Source organism: Oncorhynchus masou, chromosome 24, assembly GCF_036934945.1.
Source record: "Oncorhynchus masou masou isolate Uvic2021 chromosome 24, UVic_Omas_1.1, whole genome shotgun sequence".
Classification (NCBI taxonomy): Eukaryota; Metazoa; Chordata; class Actinopteri; order Salmoniformes; family Salmonidae; genus Oncorhynchus; species Oncorhynchus masou.
The window spans coordinates 90771200-90794783 of NC_088235.1; the positions used below are offsets into that span (position 1 = coordinate 90771200).

Below are 23584 nucleotides of genomic sequence, written 5' to 3' on the forward strand. Positions count from 1 at the left end.
CTCACATACAAACCATGTACACCATTTTCCACTAGATAACACAGCCACAAAGTCAAAATTATAAAAGGGTTTAAATCGTAAAAACTCATGAAAACAAACATTTGCTTTTTGGTCTTAATTTAAGGTTAGGGCTAGGCATAAGGTTAGCAGTGTGGTTAATTTTAGGTTTAGGGATAGTTTTAAAATCAGATTTAAAAAATATACATTTTGGCAATAGGCGGGTTTTAGGACTTTGTGGATATGGTAACTAGTGACGACCCAGTTCCCCGGCTTACTTTTTGATTGACTGTTTTATTAGCCGCTAGGAACGGGAATTTTGTGGAGTCGACCAATGAAACGAAATCATTGCACCACTGTAGTTAGATAGAGAGCGCACGGGGCATTTTGTAGCAGTACGGAGATCTCTGATACGATGCATCAAATATCTTAGTGGTAAGTACATTTGAGCTAAATTTCTACGATTTCAAAGCGTGTGTTGACAGACTGACAACGGAGCTTTTTTAGTGGCTGTCAAACTCTCATTCAAATTCAAGGCGTGTGTTTTTGAGAGCTCTCATTCATCCTCAGCCTCATACTAGCTAGGTGCCAGGCTGTCAACTAGCTAGCTACTAGCACTGTCCAGCAGGCCCATCCTTATCATAGCATGGGAATGAGAACAGTCAGTTCATGATAATGTAGCCCAACATTGACAGCATTCGATCAAAATAAATACCAAATCATGTATTTTGGGGCGGGGGCGGGCGGGGTAAACACAGAGGGTCTCGTGTAAATTCGTATTAATGATGTAAGCTTTAAATGATGGAAACTTACTACACCTGCACCACTACACTCTACTCCTTGAATCAACATCATCAACATCAATAATGGACAACGAATACAAAGCAGGCAGCCCATATATCCTTACAGTGGTTTATAGAATAGTACAGTAGCCCAAAGGTAGTTATTCTGAAAACGTTCCATGTGACCACATACTTTTGGTGGTGAGTAAAAAAACGGTGTTTTTGTGTCCTACCAGCCCCAGAATGAGGAGTCATCTGTTTCAGAGACATGGATAAATATGAAAAGGTGAGGAAGATTGGGGAGGGCTCCTTCGGGAAGGCAATTCTCGTCAAATCCAGGGAGGATGGAAAACAGTATGTCATCAAAGAGATTGGCATCTCCCGGGTAAGCCACAGAGAACCGTATATGACATAATTTCCATTTAGCCCTACATGATGTTATGGAAATTATATTCCACCCATAATATGATATTATCAATGTCTTCTTTTTCCTCTCCATTTGTCTCACTTTCTATGGCAGATGTCTAGTAAAGAGAGACAGGAGTCCCGTAAAGAAGTGGCTGTTCTGGCCAACATGAGCCATCCCAACATCGTCCAGTACAAAGAGTCCTTTGAAGGTACGCAACAACCTGTGCACCATGCAATCCAGTGACCCCAGTTCAGAGGTCAATAGTCAGCAGTGATGGCCAGAATGCCTCTGCCTATATCATTTTCCTTGAGACTTTAGGGTTGTAATATACAGAGCCCTTCACCTGTGGTGTGATTTCTGATGAAGCAACGTGATCAATCTCAGTTGATGTGTGAGACTTGGCAGCAGCTTCCAGAAAAGAAGTAGATTATCTGTCTGGCTCATTAATGAAACTAGAACTAGACAGACCTCTCCCTCCAGATTCAATCCTGTAGTGTGTGTTTAACTTCAGCCTGGCCAGGGAGATCTAATAATTAGGTTTATGTGTCTTCTAGCACAGTGTAACACAGACAGGTTGGTTGAACCAATGCCTTCTCTCTGTGTCTTTTCTAGAGTGTGGATGTCTGTACATTGTAATGGATTACTGTGAGGGGGGAGACCTATTCAAGACGATCAACTCTCAGAAAGGAGTGCAGTTCCCTGAGGAGCAGGTAAAACATAAGAGGCAGGAGAAAATGCCCCCATAGACAGATTTTTGTCATGGATGGATGGATGGATGGATGTCATGAACATGCGTTTGACTCTGTCTGTATCTTTATAGATCCTGGATTGGTTGGTGCAGATATGCCTCGCCTTGAAGCATGTACATGACCGTAAGATCCTCCACAGAGACATCAAATCACAGGTAAATAAGAAGTTAGAGACCCTGTCCCCTGAATTTTCAGCATACTGTAGTACACATTACTCATCATACATATATGGTTTGGAACTTTTAGAACATATTTCTGACCAAAGATGGAACCATACAGCTAGGAGACTTTGGGATTGCCAGGGTGCTGAATAGGTGAGTCATACAACATACTAAAGAATCTATCCCGTGTTTAGTGAAAAGGGGGCAACTTCTTTGCAATGTTCATCTCCATTTCAGTAACTCCACAATCCTCTTTCTCAGTACTGTGGAGCTAGCCAGGACATGTATCGGGACGCCATACTACTTGTCACCTGAGATTTGTGAAAACAAACCGTACAACAACAAAAGGTAACCTGCACCCATATCTGGTTGAGGGGGCATTGTCTCATGATGGGATGTGAACTTTTAGGATTCTCTCTTTGTGTATGTCAATGTGAGTTTGTAACTACCATTTAAAGGGTGCAGAGTTGAATCATTAAATGTGTCACACACACTCAGAATAATGCAGAGTCATTGAGTCATTGGCTACACCACTATGATTATGTAATGGTGTCATGTACAGCCTTTATGGAGTCAACTTCCTGGCTGGTGTACATCCAGAGTCCTGGGCAGGACACCTGTATTGATTCTAACCTATTTAAATATGCATCATGTAATCTAATCAACCTCAGTTACATGAGTCTGTATTTGTCTTAATGAACTGTAGCATGCAGCCTCACACTACAGCAGCCTATGGTTGTCTTCTTGTTACCAGGAGTGCCTTTCTTTCCACCTTAGCTAATGTGTAGAAAAGCATCTTTAGCAATAATGTATGTGCAATACTGTGTGAGCAAGAATGTAATGTACCAATCCCAGAGAACCTATCCCTCCTCTCTCCATCTGTATGCTCTCTTTCTTTCCCTTTCACTCCTCCAGTGATGTTTGGGCCCTGGGGTGTGTCCTGTATGAAATGTGCACGCTAAAGCATGCAGTAAGTATATGTGTGTGTGTGTGTGTGTGTGTTTAGGTGTGTCTTAAAGTCAGTAACAGAGTGAACATGGGGCAGGCACAATATGAACGCTCACTCTCTCCCATATATAATGCATGATGATTCTCTCTGGAGTCAGTTGTGTTTCAGATAGTCTTTTTTAATGGCTGATCATATCTGCTGAGTACGTGGTCTGTTTAATTCTAAAAAGGTCTAATAATATTAATTACATTTATACATTTGAGTTATTAAGGAGACAATCTTATCCAAAGCGACAGTCACCTTAAGAATGTTTACATATTCTGCATTACATCTCATATGCATTCTATTCTACTGTATCTAAGTCTATGCCGCTCTGACATTGCTCGCCTAATATTTATATATTCTTAATTCCAATCCTTTACTTTAGATTTGTGTGTATATGTTGTGAAATTGTTAATTGCTTGTTAGATATTACTGCACTGTTGGAGCTAGAAACACAAGCATTTCGCTACACCCGCAATAACATCTGCTAAATATGTGTATGTGACAAATAAAATTTGATTTGATTTCAACTTACATTAGTGAGTGCACACATTTTCAGACTTTTGTACTGGTCCCTTGTGGGAATCAAACCTATAACCCGAGCATTGCAAGCACTATACTCTACCAGCTGGGCCACACAGGACCACTATTCATAATGTCAGAAGAGGCCATTTGTGTAATCAGTCATTCCCTTTGGGTGTGTCTGGCTTGCTATTTTAGTTATTAAGGAAGTATACCGTGTGTGTTCCCTCTTAGTTTGAGGCAGGTAATATGAAGAACCTGGTTCTGAAGATCATCCGGGGCTCGTACCCCCCTGTGTCGATCCACTACTCCCAGGACCTTCGCTCTCTCATGGGCCAGCTGTTCAGACGCAACCCCCGGGAGAGACCCTCTGTCAGCTCTATCCTCGACAAACCCTTCCTCTCCCACAGAATCTTCAGGTTCCTCACCCCAGAGGTAGGATACACACACACACACAAGGTCACAGGGACTGTTAGCCCTTTGACAGTATGATACACACACTGTGAATCTAGTCTTTTCAGTACAACAATATGACGTTTGGTTTTCTCCCATTCAGATTATCGCTCAGGAATTCAGCCATAGCTTCCTCCACAAGCAGCCTAAAGCAGGTGTGGCGCAGGCGGCATCAGGTAAACACACACACCACATAAAATGCTAACACATTTGAATGAATACACATGCCTCACTCTTACACCAAGAACCTCAACTTTGTAATGTAGTATCTTTCTTACCCTCTCTAGCCAAGCGTCGTGCCCCTGCTCCCATGCCTGTAACTCCAGCCCAGAAGATCACCAAACCAGCCGCCAAATATGGAGTGCCTTTAAATGTCAGGAAAGCCTCAGATGCAGCCATGAAACCTGCCGAGTGGAAACCAGCTGTCAAACACAAGATGGTTAGTACTGGAAGAGAGCCAGTGACGTCTTTCAGCCTTCTCAACAGGATGATCCTATACTGGCTGTTCATCATTGTCTACTGCCCCTCCACTGAGACAGATGTCTGTCATGTTACACCTCAGTGGGACATGGATGGGCATGTGTGTGTGTGTGTGTGTGTCCTCTGAGTCTGAACCCCAGTGTTATATGTTGCTCAGGCCCCCGTCCCCCTCCCAGCAGCACCCCAGAGGAGAGTGAGTCGAGTGGAGGAAGAGAGGAGGAAATATGAGGTAGCTACAACAGAGAGAGCGCCTCCTGTAACCTGTATTAACCCCTGCAACTCCTCTTCTTCCTTCCATTACCCCACCCACATAAAGTTCCCTCCTGACGTACATCCTTTTTTCTTCCTCATCATCACTCATCCAAACAGAGTGCTGCCCCCCACTTCTCCTCTTCCAGACAGTTTGAATAGCCCTCCCTCTTCTACACCCCTCTTTCTCCTAACCTGCTCTTTTTTCCCCCCTCCTTGTATACCTGTTCTATAGCAGTGAACCTCTTGCGTCTTAGTAAGTTTGTGGTTTCATGTTGACTATTGTGTTTACACTACAGGAAGGTGCCAGGAAGAAAAGGATGGAGCTGATTGAGAAAGAGAGGAAACAGAGGGAGCAGGTCAGCTGGGTGTCTAGCATTTGATATACTGTATTACATCTGAAATATGAAACTTCAGATTGTTCATCTTTATTTGTTCTTCAGATGTTTCTGTTGAAGGCTGGACAGATGAAGAGATATGAGCGGGAAAAGGTGAGTCAAATCGAATGTTATTTGCCACGTGCTTCGTAAAGAACAGTGAAGTGCTTACTTACGGGCCCCACAACAATGCAGAGAGAAAAATAATAGAAAAAATAACAACACTAGGTATAACTACACAATGAGTAACGATAACTTGGCTAAATACACTGAACACCAGTACTGAGTCGATGTGCAGGTGTATGAGGTAATTGAAGTAGACGGGTACATATGGATAAAGTGACTAGTCAACAGGATAGCTAATAAGCAATAGCAGCAGCGTATGTGATGAGTCAAAAGGGGGCCATTCCAGAAAGTCTAGGTAGCTATTTGGTTAACTATTTAGCAGTCTTATGACTTGATGGTGGAAGCTGTTCAGGGTCCTGTTGGTTCCAGACTTGGTGCATCGGTCCTGCTTACCATGCGGTAGCAGAGAGAACAGTCTCTGACTTGGGTGGCTGGAGTCTTTTGACCATTTTTAGGGCCTTCCTTGACAGTGGGGGTAGTATAACCGTAAACAGTAGTTATTTACACTGTAACATTATGACATTACAGTAGTGACGATCAAACTTAAGCATTTCATGTAATGCTTATAGTGACTAGTGAACTTTGACCCCCCAGATAAACCGGATCAACCGAGCTCGAGAGCAGGGCTGGAGGCACGTCCTGAGCTCTAGTGGAGGCAGCAGTCCAGAGAGGAAGGTACAGAATGACCCCCCCCCATCATCATCATCTACTGTGGTTTCACTTCATTAGTCTCACTACACTGGAGATGTTTTATCATCAATCAAAGCTTCTCCTCTCTAACTCACTGTGTTATCTGTCCCCAGTGTTTTGTAGGAGGTGGTGGTATGATGGCTGGGTTTGCAGCTCCTGTCCCAGAGCCCCTGCTTCCTGCTCCATGTCCTGCCCAGGGCCCCACCCCAGGCCCTGCCCCACTCTCCCCTAGCAGGGGCCCGTATGAACACTACCATGCTGCTCTGGACCAGCTGGCCAAACCTCAGCCCAAAGAGGGTGCCAGAGAGGGATTCACAGCAGGAGGAGACACTCCTGTTAGGTGGGTTCAGCCATCATTTCCTTTGGGTAATTTATTGACTCAGGTGACTGATTGTGTTGTTTTGTATGTGTAAGGGGTTTGCCAGCTGCTGCCAGCTCAGTGCTGCCCAATGGCCCTGCTCGTCTCCCAGACCCTGATGTGGTGAAGAGAGAGCTACGGAGGCTAGAGTATGTCACCAAACAAACCCATGTTAGCAGGTCCGTGGTTGGTCACAAACCATTCTAGAAAACATTACTCTGTCTCTGACTGGCAGTAATGCTTTGCTTGATATTGGATCATATTTATTAGTTATTCCTTATGTTGTATCAATACTAAGTCAATTAAATAACCTCCTCCCTAACTGTCTCCAGGCAACGGGGTCACGCAGCAGTTGAACGGGCCAATCAGGTTCAGGAGTTTCTGCAGCGTAAGAGAGATGCCATGCTGAACAAGGTCCGCGCTGAGGGACAGCTGGTACGTTTTCTCCTTCCTGCCCCCCATTTCTATACTTCTGCTCACTGAACAATAGGATGGCTCTTTAAAGTCTGTTAAGTTCTCACAAAAGATAACGGGGTTGTTGTATGGTCATGGTTAATAACCAAAGTGTCGATCTGGAATCAAGGTTGAATTGCATGCTTACCGGAGTTTGGACAAAATGCAGCACATTTTTATACATGTGAAATGTGGTTGAATTGAACGGTGAACAGGGTGCCCGGCAAAACCTGGCAGCTATCTATGGTCGGTCCAGCTACAGCAGGCCCAAACCCAACAAAGAGGAGGAGGTAGGAGCCCAGCTCTCAGCTCTGGATGTCCAGCCGGCCTCACCCCATCTGATCCCTCACTCATAACAACATGCCTGGGTTTGGCTTGCCCTCTTCAGTTGTGTCTGCATGACACTACACTCAGACACATCCCCTTAAAGGAATAATCCACTTAAAAACTATCTTTTTGTATTTTGTTCATTAATCGACTGTTGATACAGTCCCAAAATGTTTTGCAAGTCAGCAATCAAGTTTTCTAGATGAGCTTTCAAAAAGCAAGTTGTCACTTGCCACATCATCATGATGCAAAACACTCTTGAAAACCTGATTGCTGACTTTCTTAATATTTTGGGACTGTATATTTTTTGATTGGATTATTCTTGTAACTCTGCAGTCACCCAGCAGCACCTCCCAGTGTCCGACTCCCTGTATTGCATGTACTGTGTCACCAGGTGTGTGTGTCAACGCACAAGTGTGATTCAGACCTCATACATTTGGTGCACCAGTAATAGCTTTTTTTCTCCTTTCCATAACATATTTTTGTGCACATTATGTTGTCCCTTTTTTTTTTTAGCATTTTTTTATGGAATAAATTAATCTCAAGCAACTCCAGTGTTTCCTTTTTAGGTGTTTGAGTAACTCAAGCTTTTGTTTTTATATATTGCACCAGTGTCTTTCTTGCAGTATCAAGTATGTGGATGACTGATTTTACATCGGTTCTTAAATGTCATTTGTTATAGGAAACCATTTTAGTGGATTATTTTGTCATCTGTTTGTGTATGTTGTATAGCTTTGTGTCATGTGATGTGTAACCTGTGTGAGTCTGATCCATGCTGTAGCCTCTAAGCAATATGTGAACTCTTTGTTTGTGTGTTAGTATAACTTCTGCAGTTATGTTCTCAGGAGTACCTGTCCCGGCTGAGGCAGATCAGGCTACAGAACTTCAATGAGAGACAGCAGATCAAAGCACGCCTCCGAGGAGTGAAGGTATCCTTCCACCCTTTTAGAACACATCAGCATAACATCCTTTTAATCAGCCTCTGAACTTCTGTTATGTTTTGGCATTTTTGTTTGCGGGTAATGGCGGCATCATTTGGTTGTTCGGGTGATCAATCCAGTACGACAGTGATGGCTCAGACGGCAAGGAGTCCTGTGAGGAGACCGAGCTGAGGAGAAAGAAGATTGAAGCCCTGAAGGCCCAAGCGCAGGCCCGTGCTGCTGTGTTGAAGGAGCAGCTAGAGAAAAAAAGGAGAGAGGCCTATGAGAGAGAAAAGAGAGCCTGGGAGGATCACGTAAGTCCCCATACTCCTCAAGCTCATCTGCTACAATTGTACAGCATGTGTAGGATTAAAATCACTAACATTGATTGTGGTGTGTTTTTGTCAGCTTGCAGCTCGAGGCGTGAAGGTTGGAATGGTAGCAGGAGGTGTAGCAGTAGAGCTAGCTCCTCCCCCTCGGCCTGGCCCCTCCCTCCCTGTACAGGACGTTGTAGCTAGAGCCCAGCCTGCATCCAAACCCCCCACCCCTGTCATCTCCATGACTTCTGCTCTGAAGGACGTGGGAGCAGTCAGTAAACACTTAAAGCTTTCAGTTATTTTCCTCCATTATTCCATTTTTATTACACATGCTTTCTTTCTCCCATTTGTCTGTCTCCCAGCAGCTTGTGTCTGTGCAGAGCTCTTTTAAAGATGACTTTCCTAAAACGGACGTCATTAAGGTGAGTTGGGTCAATAACTTCCAATACAGCACAGTGCTGCTTCACAAAATTACTATTTTACACTGAGGCTAGTTGGTTGCAGTGCCTTTTGGTTTATAGTAAGACAGTGACTATATGTTTGGTTTTATTGTTGATTTCTTCAGAGTGAGAAGAAGGAGATTCTCCGGAGACTGAATCAGAACTTGAAGGCCCAGAGCCCTGAGGAGGAGGTGTCAGCCACACCCTCAGAAGAACTATGCCCCACCCCCCAGCCGAGCCAGCCTATCGCAGAGGAGAGACCATCCTCTGGTGGGGACAGGAAGAAGTGGGAGGCTGTAGCTCCGTCTATTCTCTCTGTAGCCCAGCAGACTCTAGAAGAGACCTGTATCAGAACGACTGGTGAGTTATACCATCTGTCTCCTAGAGCCGGACTCTTAAACAGAATCTTGTTCGCTATAGAAAGGACTAGGACCTGTTTGAATTGCTGGATTGACAAGAACCGCGGATCCTTACTCTCACCCTTTTGATTCTGAGCTCCATCTCTCTTCCTCTCCTTCTCCCCAGGCTCTCAGGCTCTGTCTCCAGAGGAGAGACCGTCCTCTGGTGGGGACAGGAAGAAGTGGGAGGCTGTAGCTCCATCTATTCTCTCTGTAGCCCAGCAGACTCTAGAAGAGACCTGTATCAGAACGACTGGTGAGTTATACTATCTGACTCCTAGAACCGGACTCTTAAACAGAATCAAATCAAATTTATTTGTCACATACACATGGTTAGCAGATGTTAATGCGAGTGTAGCGAAATGCTTGTGCTTCTAGTTCCGACAATGCAGTAATAGCCTAGTGGCAGGGTAGCCTAGTGATTAGAGCGTTGGACTAGTAACCGGAAGGTTGCAAGTTCAAATCCCCGAGCTGACAAGGTACAAATCTGTCGTTCTGCCCCTGAACAGGCAGTTAACCCACTGTTCCTAGGCCGTCATTGAAAATAAGAATTTGTTGTTAACTGACTTGCCTAGTAAAATAAAGGTAAAATAAAAAAATAACCAACAAGTAATCTAACCTAACCATTCCAAAACTACTACATTATACACACAAGTGTGAAGGGATAAAGAATATGTACATAAAGATATATGAATGAGTGATGGTACAAAACGGCATAGGCAAGATGCAGTAGATGGTATCGAGTACAGTATATACATATGAGATGAGTAATGTGGGGTATGTAAACATTATATTAAGTAGCATTGTTTAAAGTGGCTAGTGATATATTTTACATCAATTCCCATTATTAAAGTGGCTCGAGTTGAGTGTGTTGGCAGCAGCCCCACTCATGTTAGTGGTGGCTGTTTAACAGTCTGATGGCCTTGAGATAGAAGCTGTTTTTCAGTCTCTCGGTCCCTGCTTTGATGCACCTGTACTGACCTCACCTTCTGGATGATAGCGGGGTGAACAGGCAGTGGCTCGGGTGGTTGTTGTCCTTGATGATCTTTATGGCCTTCCTGTGACATCGGGTGCTGTAGGTGTCCTGGAGGGCAGGTAGTTTGCTCCCGGTGATGCGTTGTGCAGACCTCACTACCCTCTAGAGAGCCTTACGGTTGTGGGTGGAGCAGTTGCCGTACCAGGCGGTGATACAGCCCGACAGGATGCTCTCGATTGTGCATCTGTAGAAGTTTGTGAGTGCTTTTGGTGACAAGCCAAATTTCTTCAGCCTCCTGAGGTTGAAGAGGCACCGCTATAGAAAGGACTAGGACCTGTATGAATTGCTGGATTGACAAGAACCGTGGATCCTTACTCTCACCATTTTAATTCTGAGCTCCATCTCTCTTCCTCTCCTTCTCCCCAGGCTCTCAGGCTCTGTCTCCAGAGGAGAGACCGTCCTCTGGTGGGGACAGGAAGAAATGGGAGGCTGGATCTCCGTCTATTCTCTCTGTAGCTCAGCAAACCCTAGAGGATACCTGTATAAGGACCGCTGGTGAATAACCGAGATGCATGCATTCCAGCACAATATCTCCTACATCCAGACTATATCTACATGTATACTAATAGATATCTGTTTGTGTATGTTGTAGAACAGACAGTGGGTGAGGTCATTCGGATGGATGTGCTTCAGGACGACCCCCCTAGAAAAGCATGGGGGCGGAGCCCGGATTCTCAGGTGCTGAGAGTTTTACAGGAGGCGGAGCTTCAGCCTCTTACCCAGCTGCTGGGGAATGTCAACATCTGTGAAGAGAAACTCACTGGCGAGTCCTTAATATACCCACCAACACACACTTACCATTACCAACCACATTCCGTACAGACTCAACGTCTTGGTGCTAATGATTCTGATTGGTTCCCATTCAGACAACTTGAATCAGACGACTAAGATGGTTGGTGTGAGTGGAACTAAGGAAGTGATGCATTCAGAGGCAAGCCCACCTGCTGTGATATCTGTCGCTAAGAACACAGAGGTCCAAGGTCCGGAAGAGGGGACAATCTCAGTAGACGTGATGGGTCAGGAGAAGAGGCAGGCTATATTAGAAGAGATGCTAAAGACCCCACCCAAACCGATAGAGATGGAGGGTGAGGGAGTGGGTTACATACTATACAGGTTGTCAGATACTGATCTTCATCCAGAGACATGCAGTCAGTGTATTATATAACACCACCTAAATCACTCAGTCAGTTGTTCTCTTGTTCTCTCCAGATCCAGCAGACTTGGAGTCAGTGGTCCTGGAGGAGTGCCCAAAGCAGGCCTCAAATTCACCAGCTGGAGTAGTGCAGGCCTGGGAGAAACGAGCCCTGCCGCTGGGGTGAGGGTTTGCTGGCTCCCCACTGGAGCTGGATTACAGAAATCTAATCCAAAAATAGGTTTAGTTAATCAAGACCTAATGTGATTTACATTGGATTAAAAACCTGTACCTTTAGACTAATATGTGACTTGAACTGTAATGAAGCTTAGATATAATATTAGTATTTTCTTTTTTTAAATTTTACCCCCTTTTCTCCCCAATTTCGTGGTATCCAATTGTTAGTAGCTACTATCTTGTCTCATCACTACAACTCCCGTATGGGCTCGGGAGAGATGAAGGTCGAAAGCCATGCGTCCTCCGAAACACAACCCAACCAAGCCGCACTGCTTCTTTAACACAACGCGCATCCAACCCGGAAGCCAGCCGCACCAATGTGTCGGAGGAAACACTGTGCACCTGGCAACCTGGTTAGCGTGCACTGCGCCCGGCCCGCCACAGGAGTCACTGGTGCGTGATGAGACAAGGATATCCCTACCAGCCAAACACTCCCTAACCCGGACGATGCTAGGCCAATTGTGTGTCCGCCCACGGACCTCCCGGTCGCGGCCGTCTGCGACAGAGCCTGGGTGCGAACCCAGAGTCTCTGGTGGCACAGCCCCTAGACCACTAGTATCCTAAAATGTAATCTACGTAATTCCCAAAAGCAATTATAATGAGAGGACCATAAACAATAACTAGTAATGCTGCATACTCAAATCTCACCTTTCTGATAAAATTGCTGAGGTGTAGTCACTTTGGAGGACACAAGCTCAAGTACACAGTTCAAATATGAAATATTTTATGACGTATTTCCTATTCAACAAAACTGTATGAATAAGGCTTGAAATTGCTCATCTGCTTTCTTAATATAGTATAATCAAATTAGAAAACCACTAACTATAAGATTTGTATGTTTAGTGTTTAGAAAATGTGCATATTTTCTCAAGGTCTCTCTTGATCAAAACATCCACCCCCCCACTGCTGTGAACGTCACACAGATCTCTATCTTGGCTTCCAAAACTAATTAGGAACTCACTCTCCTTTAATCTCATATACATCTTGTACATCTATGACAAACAAAGTGGAATTATTTTAGATTACTGGCTATAAATCGACCTCTGAATGTGCTATAGTGATGAAATAACGCTCTCCAGCTGCACGACGGTGTAAGGATTGCAGGCATTTGCTTTGTCAGTGGCTGATACATATTGTTCAGCCAGGAGTTGATGGACAGTTGGAAGAGCACATTAAATGGTAGGAGGGACATCCCAGCTTCAAGTGGTTTCAGATTTCACATCCTAGATTTCACAAAAATATACTGTGTCTGGGAACCAGATCGATTTATAATTGAAAATGTCAGTCGGAACTGGTACCAGAACCACGCAAATCCCCTGTACAGGGGTGTTGACATCTAAGTAGTTTTAAGAAATGTTCATGAAACTCAATTATCAAGAATTATGTCTTGATTTTGTATATGATTCTCCTATTAGGCCACCAGAGGGCAGAGTAACACCAGTAGAAACCAAAGAGGTTGGGGAGAAAGCAGAGAAGCAACCTGAATCCTCCGGTAAGCTGAGAGAGACACTTCTAGAACTAAACTGCCTTTGGTGTCCCATACTCACCTCCCTCCCTCCCTCTAGGTATAGCACCTGTGTATGAGGAACCTCTGTTTGTGAAGCTGTGCTCCTCACCGGCCCACCGCCGCACTGCAGCTCTGGTTCTTATGTCAGCCCAGTCGTCCATGGAGGACTCGTCCTCTTCTCTAGCCTCACGCTCTCGCTCCGTCTCTCCTCTCCGCTCCAAACACCACAATGCCCTCCTCATCGGCCTCTCCACCGGCCAGTTTGATGCCAACAACCCAAAGGTGAACAACACTTCTCCTCAAGGAGACTGGAGATAAGAACTAAGGAGAATGAATGGATGTGGAATTGCTAAATAATTATGAATAACTATTAACATAATCGCACTGTTATGGTGACCCTGAACATCCTCTTATAATACACAACACAAGTAACGAGCATATTCTCCTTTTATAAAATGAACAAACAACATCTTTCAGAGGTGAATGAAATTGGCTGGTTAATTTCTATCAGCCAGTATTCTATATCAATCACATGACAGGATCTGTACCTTCCATTTAATATGATATTTTATTCTATCCTCTAAGGTGATGTTCAGCTGTAAAGGATGTTTAGAAAATGTACTCTGCCTGTGCCTGAGAAATGTGGAGGTTCTGTGGTATTTTTAGGTTTTGATTCAGTCTTTATTAATGAAGGGCTTTGGAATAGTGCCAGTCATATTAATCACATGGTCTGAAGAAGGCATGATGAGAGAGGCTATTTATCTTCCTGCATTTTTCATAACATCCATCAGGGACAGAGGAGAGAGGTGCAGAGATAGACAGGCGAAGCTCCCTGTTATTTGTTTGTTGGAATGGGTGTGTCAGAGTTCTAACTTTGATCCGTGTGTGTACTCTGGTCCAGCTTTGAGCCCTACATGTATGTGTTTTCAACGATGGCTCTCCCTGGACAAAGCGTTATTAATGCAATTCTTCCACATCCCTGATGTGTCATCATACCAGAGGCCACTCCACTGGCCAGCCTCACGCATGCACACACACCTGCACACATGTCCTCGAACATGCTCCAACTGACACCTCAACTGGCCCCAGGTTAAAGGCATTTTTCACATAAAAAAAAAATCTTTATTTAACTAGGTAAGTCAGTTAAGAACAAATTCTTATTTTCAATGACGGCCTAGGGGTTAACTTGCAACCTTTCGGTTACTAGTCCACTGCTCTAACCACTAGGCTACCCTGCCGCCCCAAAAGGAATTTGATTACAATTTGATTAATTTCCTTGATCTTCTGGACACCTGACCTGCACTATAACTTATGGCAAAAAAACAAATCCTGTTGCAAACTTTCAAAAACTAAAGTTGGTGCTAAAAATATGCATCTGTGATATTTATTTAGTCATGGTGGGTGTGTGACCGGTGCTTTACTGTTTGTCCTCAGATGCTGCGTACCTGCTCTCTACCAGACCTCAGCAGACTGTTCAGCTCTCTACAGGAGGCAGGAGGGGCCAACGGGGCAGTTGCCCCTGACAATGACAACAATCTGGATATAGAGGACATGGAGGAAGAGGAGGAAGAAGAGGCCAAAGAGGATGAACAATCGGAGACTGAAGAGTAAGATACTCATTGCACTCCACATGCGCACACACACAGTGACTATATGTAGAATACAAAGAAACCCAATTTCACTTCTCTGTTATGTGGAACATCCTTTGTGCAGTTTGAAAACATGATGTGCTATGAGTACTATGAACTGTTCTCTCAGTGTGTATGAGGATGATGACTTGAGGGAGTTAAGGGCCTCCATGGAGAGACTTCTGCAGGAGGAGCGCAGCGAGGAAGATGAGGGGGGATCTGGCTCTAATTCTGGTAGTCCTCCAGAGGAAGAGGGAGGTGATGGCTTTAACGGCAACCCTGCTGAGGATGAAGATGATGAGGAGCTGAACGGGATGGCTGTGGATGAGGAGGAGGGTTCTAATGGGAGTCCAGGTGATGAAGAGGTAGGACACACACTCACCAACGGACTGGAAGAAGAGGAGCACCACAGCAGTGAGAGCCAGCTCAATGAAGAATGGCAATCGGGTACATTAGTAATCCTTCCTTCATCCACATGCACAATACTGTAGCTACAATGCATGCAGCCAGAAGCAGATTGTCAATAGGATTGTGTGTGAACAACAGATGACAGTGGTGAGGAGGAGGATGGTGCGGCTGAACAGCAGGACAGCATATTCAGCCGTCTGGAGGAGCTGCGGTTTAACCTGGAGCAGGAGATGGGCTTTGAGAACTTTATAGAGGCCTACAACAAGATCAAGGTATGAATGGGACCTGCTTACCCTCTACCCTCCTGAAGTCATTCATTATCTATCATACAGCAATTACACATGGTCATTGAATTTTCATGATGTCCTTGTACCATTAAAGGCAATTCATGAAGATGAGGATGAGAACATCGACATGGGCCCCGACATGGTACTGAACATCCTGGGGACTGAGCACCAGCACCTGTACCCCAACATCCTTCACCTGGTCATGGCTGATGGAGCCTACCAAGAGGGTTAGTATCAAGAGGGTTTGAGTCCTTGTTTTTCTGTGTGTGTGTGTGTGTATCCCACCTTCTCTTATTCCCCCTTTGTTTTGATGGATCTCTTTTCCCTCATGTTTAAATCACGGTCCCATATGTGTTTTTCTATTAATTGTTGTGTTCAGCCAGTATGCTGATTCCCTCTTAAACAGGTTTTCCCAGAGCGCTAGACAGCGTGAGCGAGCCAATAAACCCTTTAATCTAATCTGCCCAATCCTATTCTCCCCTAACGCCCCACGGGCTCAGACATTTAGGGACTATGTCGACGTGAAACACACCCTAAAGACTCTCTGTCTGTCTCCCCCGCCTCACCCCTGTGCCAAGTCAGCTGTCATATGCTGGGGGAATGGAGGGGAGATGGAGTGTTTAATTTGTGTGTGATGGAACAGAACAGAACTCCACCAGGACATGAGAGCAGAGGCTTCAGACGGCTCTCAAGCTCTCTCTGGACTATCTCTATGTTCTCTCTTTGTTTTGTTCTCTCTAACACTTTGGATAAAATGAACACTTGTCTTTCTCTCCCCCTTACCACTCTATTCTGTGTAGATGTCCAGTGCTGGTGTGTTTGTCTCTAACAGCCTTGCTCCCTCCCTTTCGATCCATTTTTATTGGATCTGATGTGTGACTCAAGCCCTTTCATTTAGGCAGAGATGGTAATGTTAATGGAACCAGGCAGGAGGCTTTCTCTCTGAAGCTCAAGGCTTCTGATTTCAAACTCCTTTTACTCTGCTGCTTGAAGTCTGCCTGTAATGGGGAATTAGTCTAACCTGTCGCTGAAGATCAGAGCCTCCATTGATTCTGAAAGCGTTACATGTCTGAATGGAGTGTGTTTGACTGTTGGGCCTAAGGGGGTGATACTGTTGAATGTTGTGTTATGGTTGTTTTGTCTTGTAGGGTGCCAGATTCACACCTTTTATAGTGTTCAGGGTTTAAGGTCACTGATTTGGGATTAATGGAAATATGAATTTAGTAATAAAGACTGCAAAAGTGATGTGCTCAGCTTTTTGCCCAGCACCTCAGATTAAGAAAGCTGATTTGACCTGGGGCTCTGAGTGTACTCAGCCACTCTCTCATGCTACAGCCTATCTAATGACTCATTGGTTTTAACATGCAACTTCACATCTCTCTCTATCTATCTATCTATCTATCCTCTTCCTCTTTTAGATAATGATGAATAGGGGATATGCGTCCAAGCCACTGGCAGCTTCTGACAATCTGCTAGCCATCTGATGTGTTCCCAAGGTGCACTGCATGTGGTAGACGACTCTGCGTGGAGGGTTGGGGCCATAGATGGATCTGGGAGGGGTTGGAGCCAGGCTCTGGCACAGTTGCATGATTGAATAGGCTATCTAGTACACTGATGTCTGTATTTCCTACTTCCACACAACACCGGACTCACTCTTTTTTAACTTCATGTTCATATGAAAGTGCATTATCAAGAAATACTTTCTGGTAACCAAAGTTAAATGGAAGGTTTCGTCAAACATAAATCTGTCTGTATCTGTTGGAATATATTCATGGACCAGCACCATATTAAATGGTCAATTTAAAGGTCAAACAGGTGATTGTACATGTGATATTCCTAATGCTGGGGTTAGGACCACCCAGTCACCATCCTCACAATACAAACCAGGTCAACTTCTATAAATGTGCAAAACATATTTTCCATAAAAACCCGTTGGACCTCCTTTTTTAAAATTACTTTTTCATACAGCTAAATGTTATCTAATGCATTTTCACATTTCTTACCTGTTCCGTTAACCCAAAAATATGTGTTCAGCTCAAAAGGAAGATCACTTTTTGTTTAAGGATGTTGTATGTTGGCATGGTAGCAGCTGCAAGGGACTGCTACTTGTTTGCTTTATGTCAAGTCAGATTGTTACTCTGTTAAGAGAATTGTAAAGATATAAATTACTGGTAATGATATCGATTTTAAAGCGTTATTCTTATTTGATAATAAAGGAAATATTGTAAATAAATGCTTTTTTCTAATCTTTGTTTTGATTTAAGTCTTGTTTGGTGTTTTACTGTATGCATTTTTGCATGTTTTTGTATGATGACTCTGCATAGATCCATTACGCTCAAGAAGGACTAAGAAGGTTACATTTCAGACTGCTGCGTTTTCAAAAACATTCCTTTCATTGCGCTTTTCTCAGAAGTGTGTGTGTGGTCGCTGGTGATAATTGTAGCTCTTGCACAATCAAGCTTTGCCAGCCACTATATGAAGGATCACTATGTTGTGATATACTTTGTGACACTGCATGTGGTGAGCCCTACATCTCTACAGGCAACTCTCTGAGGGTTGACTCTCACAGGAGAGGCCTGTGTTGTCCTGTCCATCAGGAACCACTGTTCAGCTGCGATCAGACTACAGTGGGAGAACCCTAATGTGGATTTCCCCTGACCCAAGGCATACTAAATGACAAAATTCTAATAACAAATATTCTCAGACTACAGGGACCACTATAGTCCCTGTGCCCAAGAAAGCAAAGGTGACCTGCCTAAATGACTACTGCCTGCAGCACTCATGTTGGTAGCAATGAAGTGCTTTGAATGGCTGGTCATGGCTCACATCAATACCATCATCCCAGAAACCCTAGACCAGCTCCAATTTGCATACCGCCTCAATAGATCCACAGATGATGCAATCCCAATCGAACTCCACACTGCCCTTTCACAACATGGACAAAAGGAACAGCTATGTGAGAATGTGGTTCATTGACTACAGCTTAGCGTTCAACACCATAGTGCCCACAAAGCTCATCACTAAGCTAAGGAGCCTGGGACTTAACACCTCCCTCTGCAACTGGATCCTGGACTTCCCGTCGGGCCGCCCCCCCAGGTGGTAAGGGTAGGCAACAACACATCTGCCACGCAGATCCTCAACACGGGGGCCCCTCAGGTGCGTGCTTAGTCCCCTCCTGTACTCCCAGTTCACTTACGACTGCGTGGCCAAGCACGACTCCAACATCATTAAGTTTGCTGACGACAACGGTGGTAGGCCTGATCACCGACAATGATGAGACAGCTTATATAGAGGAGGTCAGAGACCTGGCATTGTGGTGCCAGGACAACAACCTCTCCCTCAACATGAGCAAGACAAAGGAGATGAACGAGGACTACAGTAATGACCCAAATTCACATCGACGGGGCTGTAGTGGGGTGCGACGAGAGTTTAAAGTGTCCACATCATCAGCAAACTATCATGGTCCAAACACCAAGAAAGTCGTGAAGAGGGCATGAAACACCAACACCAATTAACAAGACATTACAAACAACCACAAATCAAGACTTGACAAACATTCAACAAGTACACAATACAGACAATTAAAATACCTGAAAGGAAGCACATTTAACATTCAGTTGATGCTTTCTATTTCCTGTCCAGTCATATGGTCTATCGCATTAGATGTTCTTTTATTATATCTTTCTTTGCTGCAGATGACCATATAACTGGACAGTACTCTAAGTGTGATAGGACCAGGGATTGACCCTATAACTGGACAGTACTCCAAGTGTGATAGGACCAGGGATTGACCATATAACTGGACAGTACTCTAAGTGTGATAGGACCAGGGATTGAATCACCTGATTCAGTGTACTTGATGTTACATAATCACAACATTTTCTTGTAACAGCATCTTAATAACAATATTATCTATGTATTCTGACCATGATAAAGCTGTGTCCAACATGACGCCTAGTAGGGTTTTTTTCTCACTTGCTCTACATGCGTTCTCTTTATCAACAAATTCAATTGGGGATCATCAGCAAGCATATATCTTGAACCAAATACAATAAATTTTGTTTTAGAAATGTTCAACACCAATTTGTTCATTTCAACCCACTCAGACACCATTCTTAGTTCACTGCTTAGTACATCTGTTAGCTCATTACATTCTGATGCTGTGCTATACATTGTAGTCGTCAGCATACATGACCACTCTTGCTTTGTTCATTACTGAAGATAAATCATTAGTAAAGTTAGAGTAGAGAAGTGGGCCTAGACAACTTCCTTGAGGAACACCACAGTGTATATCTTTACTGTTTGAAAATCTAACATTAAAGAGCAATTTTTGCCTTCTCCTGGATAGATAGCTTTCCATCCAGGATAGAGCTGCAGACTTAAAACCATAACATTTGAGTTTACCTAGTAACAGTTCATGATCAATTACATCAAAAGCAGCACTGAAATCTAGCAACACTGCACCAACTAACTTCCTGTCATCCATACTCTTTAACCAATCATCTGTCATTTGTGCTAAGGCCGTACTCGTAGAATGCCCTTTGTTTGCGTGCTGGAAATCCGTTATCAGAGCATTACATGAGAAATAATCCTTGATTTGTACAGATACAATTTTTTCCAATAATTTACATAACACAGGCAGCAAGCAAGTAGACTATTAGGACCAGTGAATGCAGATGTTTTATCCTTTGGTAGTGGAATAACCTTTGACTCTTTCCAGACTTCTGGGCAGACCCCATACATCAAGCACTTATTACAAATATGAGCGATTGGGGTAGATATTTAGTCATCTATAATTCAAAGCAATTTGGCGTCAAGATTATCTGTACCAGGTGACTTGTCATCCGAAAGAGACAACATCGTACTTTCTACGTCTTCCCTTTCTCCTTGATGAAATTCAAACCTGCATTGCCTCTCCTTCATGATGCAATCTTTTATAAGGGTATATTTATTTATTTTAAATTTTACCTTTATTTAACTAGGCAAGTCAGTTAAGAACAAATTCTTATTTTCAATGACTGCCTAGGAACAGTGGGTTAACTGCCTGTTCAGGGGCAGAACGACAGATTTGTACCTTGTCAGCTTAGAGATTTGAACATGAAACCTTTCGGGTTACTAGTCCAACGCTCAAACCACTAGGCTACCCTGCCGCCCCGGGCCAGGGATTGACCATATAACTGGACAGTACTCTTAAGTGTGATAGGACCAGGGATTGACATGGAGCCATCAGTTGGAATCATAGCATTCCTCAATTTGTCAACTTTGACTGGAAAATATTAATTCAACTAGTTTGCGATGTCATGTGGTTTTGTAATAAATATACCCTCTGATTCAGCAAAAGAGGCAGACGTTCGAATTCCTACCCATAATAGTGTTCAACGTTTTCCACTGTTTTTTTTCCATCACCCTTTACTTCATCAATTTTGTGCTGATATAATTCCTTCTTCTTTCCTTTGTTTAGCTTGGTCACAAGATTTCTTAATTTACAAAAACTTTGCTTATCAAACAGAGTGCCAGATTTATCTGCTACTTTTAACGCATTATAATGTTGAATCATTACATTTCTCAGCTTATCATCAATCCATGGGGCACCGTTTGACCTCACAGTGCATTTCCTTAAAGGGGTATGCTTATCAGCTATACTCATAAAATTATTTAATAAAGAAACTTAGTGCCATTTCAGGATAGTCCTTACTGCACACTTCTAACCATTGCACATTCTTAATCTCATCCACAAATGAGTCCTGACTGAACCCTCTGTAGGACCTTGGGTAGATTACCTTAGGGCCAGCCTTTGGTATTTTAGTTTTCCTAGTGAGTGCAACCAAGTTATAATCACTGCAACCTAGTGCCACTGATACAGCTTTAGAACAATGTTCTAACTCCTTGGGAGCGAGGGTGAACAAATCAAGTTTGTCATACCTTAGATATGCTATGTCACCTCGTTCTCTTGCAGCCTTCATGGCTGGTATTAGTTTCTTTCTTCTTTGACAGACTGCATAGAGAAATCCTCATTGATGAAGATGAAGGACCCTTTAAGACGTTTGGCTTTTTCAATGATTGCAAGTTATCCTTGGACCTGAGAAATTTCACTACAATTGGCCTGGGTCTGGTTCCATTGGCACCACCGGAGAGCACGCACAACCTGTTGATCCAATTGTAGCTCCTCAGAAAACAGCTTTTGAACTTTGTCCTCTGACTCAACCCATGTCTCACTTTGGCTCTCCTGGATACCATCTATTAGAAGATTATTTCTCCTCGGTACAAGATTATTTCTCCTCGATTGTCCAACATGTTCTGGAGGCCCTAATTTCAGCCTTCCCAGACATGTTCTGGAGGCCCTCCCTGACTGTGGTGATTTCATTCTGCATAGAGGAACAGTTTCTGGGAAGTGTATCCTGTGTGGTCTTCAATACATCCACATCCAGTAATTGTAATGACTTTGCCACTATGGCCTATTTATTGCCTTACCTCCTCACGCCATTTGCACACACTGTATATATATACTTTTTTTCTATTGTGTTATTGACTGTACGTTTGTTTACTCTGTGTTGTTGTTTGTGTCGCACTGCTTTACTTTATCTTGGCCAGGTCGCAGTTGTAAATGTGAACTTGTTCTCAACTGGCCTACCTGGTTAAATAAAACATATCCTTCATAGGAAACTGAAGTTTTTTTTTAATGTCTTATACTTTAATTTTACTAGGCAAGTCAGTTAAGAACAAATTCTTATTCTCAATGACGGCCTAGGAACAGTGGGTTAACTGCCTGTTCAGGGGCAGAACGACAGATTTGTACCTTGTCAGCTCGGGGATTTGAACTTGCAACCTTTCGGTTACCAGTCCAACGCTCTAACCACTAGGCTACCCTGCTACCCTACTTATTTAGTCAGGTCGTCCAGCCGTTTGTTGGTAGACTCCATGATCATTTGTATGAAGCTTTTAAAGTTATTTTCCTGCTGGTGTATCATTTCCTTGTAGAAAACTTTCTGCTCCTCCAAGGGTTCACGTACCTGGCCAGCAGAGATGTGATCCTCGTCTTTTTTCAGAGGCATGATAGTGCTAATAGTAGGACGAGCCCGCTATTCACTCCGTGAAATGAGACACGCCGGCAGTAGAAAACTCTTGAAATCAGTAGTCCTAAAACCCAGACAAATAGAAGTGCGGCCCTAGCCACAAGGGCTAACCGCTTAGCGTGCTTGGTATCCGGTATCCGCAATAGTAGACCTGGTTGCCTAGTTTGATAGCTAACAGCTAGGCTAGTTGCTTCGCCAATGTAGTACCACCTTGTTTGAGCAAGGATCCCGGGACATATATCAGCGGTCCCAGCGTTAACGCTAACTGCGGCCTGGGATCCAGATGTGAATAGGAAAACTATTTTAAACTTTTATTAGCTAACTAGGTAGTTTGTTGTATTCAGCGTATGTGACAAATAACATTTGATTTGAAATAACAATATGCGACAGTATTGTTTCACAGGGAAATTAAATTAGATGGCTGTGGGATGTGTTTAGTGTCTCAGAAAGACATGAAGTAAATGATGGAAATGAAGGAGACGATATACATTATGCTTCCTCAGTCACTCTCCATAGTTAATGTTTCTAAGTGCTTTTGAGATGATACTAGCCCTTTCATAGTCCTTTAAAAATGAGGATGCATTGTCTATTCTATACAGTGGATTTAAAGCCCTGTTCCTAGCTCATGTTCTACACCCTATAATGATGTGAGTTATCTGTGTATCACAGAGCTAGAATGTGCATGGTCCTCCCTCCCCACTCCTCCTCTAAAATACCTTTATTCCAGTCCCAGTAGTGTGAAGTTGCTATAGGTTAGTCTTTCAACCGGCACATTCAATATTTATGCTGTTATGTTTATTTGTTTGTCATTCAATTTCTAATTTACGAATTTCATTTCAAGTCTGCTATCTGAATTGCATTAGGTGGTCGTTGTATCTTCCCAAGTGTATCACATTCCACAAGCTGAAGTGGCAAATAAATGTCTGTGCCTGTTCATTTGCCAAATATACCAACAAATTATTGGATAATTGCAGAAGGGTGGATTGCTGAAGGAGGTAATTTCAGGGTTTATTGAGGTGCATACATGACGAGAATATCAACGCTTATCATTCTGCAGTGTCTATTTGATAAGTGTGT

At 43.6% G+C, this 23584-nt stretch overlaps 1 protein-coding gene across 6 annotated transcripts; it reads left to right on the forward strand.

The window, feature by feature from the left end:
• Window positions 1–353: 353 nt before the first annotated feature.
• nek1 (NIMA-related kinase 1) lies at window positions 354–17680 on the forward strand. 6 transcript variants are annotated; one of them, XM_064935576.1, is made up of 35 exons: window positions 354–432; window positions 1016–1164; window positions 1300–1396; window positions 1801–1898; window positions 2009–2092; window positions 2184–2251; window positions 2360–2446; window positions 3014–3068; window positions 3846–4046; window positions 4168–4240; window positions 4352–4503; window positions 4702–4773; window positions 5093–5152; window positions 5237–5284; window positions 5891–5971; window positions 6100–6326; window positions 6401–6523; window positions 6677–6779; window positions 7958–8053; window positions 8185–8358; window positions 8453–8632; window positions 8724–8783; window positions 8927–9161; window positions 9327–9455; window positions 10602–10730; window positions 10828–10998; window positions 11102–11320; window positions 11445–11550; window positions 13020–13096; window positions 13170–13393; window positions 14546–14718; window positions 14870–15186; window positions 15286–15419; window positions 15529–15661; window positions 16853–17680. In XM_064935576.1, the coding sequence occupies exons 2-35, from the start codon at window positions 1048–1050 to the stop codon at window positions 16864–16866; spliced, it is 4317 nt and encodes a 1438-aa protein (XP_064791648.1). In that variant the 5' UTR covers window positions 354–432; window positions 1016–1047; the 3' UTR covers window positions 16867–17680. The 6 variants fall into 6 exon arrangements, with proteins under 6 accessions (XP_064791648.1, XP_064791649.1, XP_064791650.1 ...); XM_064935577.1 differs by having other exon boundaries at window positions 8727–8783; XM_064935578.1 differs by having other exon boundaries at window positions 7970–8053.
• Window positions 17681–23584: the final 5904 nt, after the last annotated feature.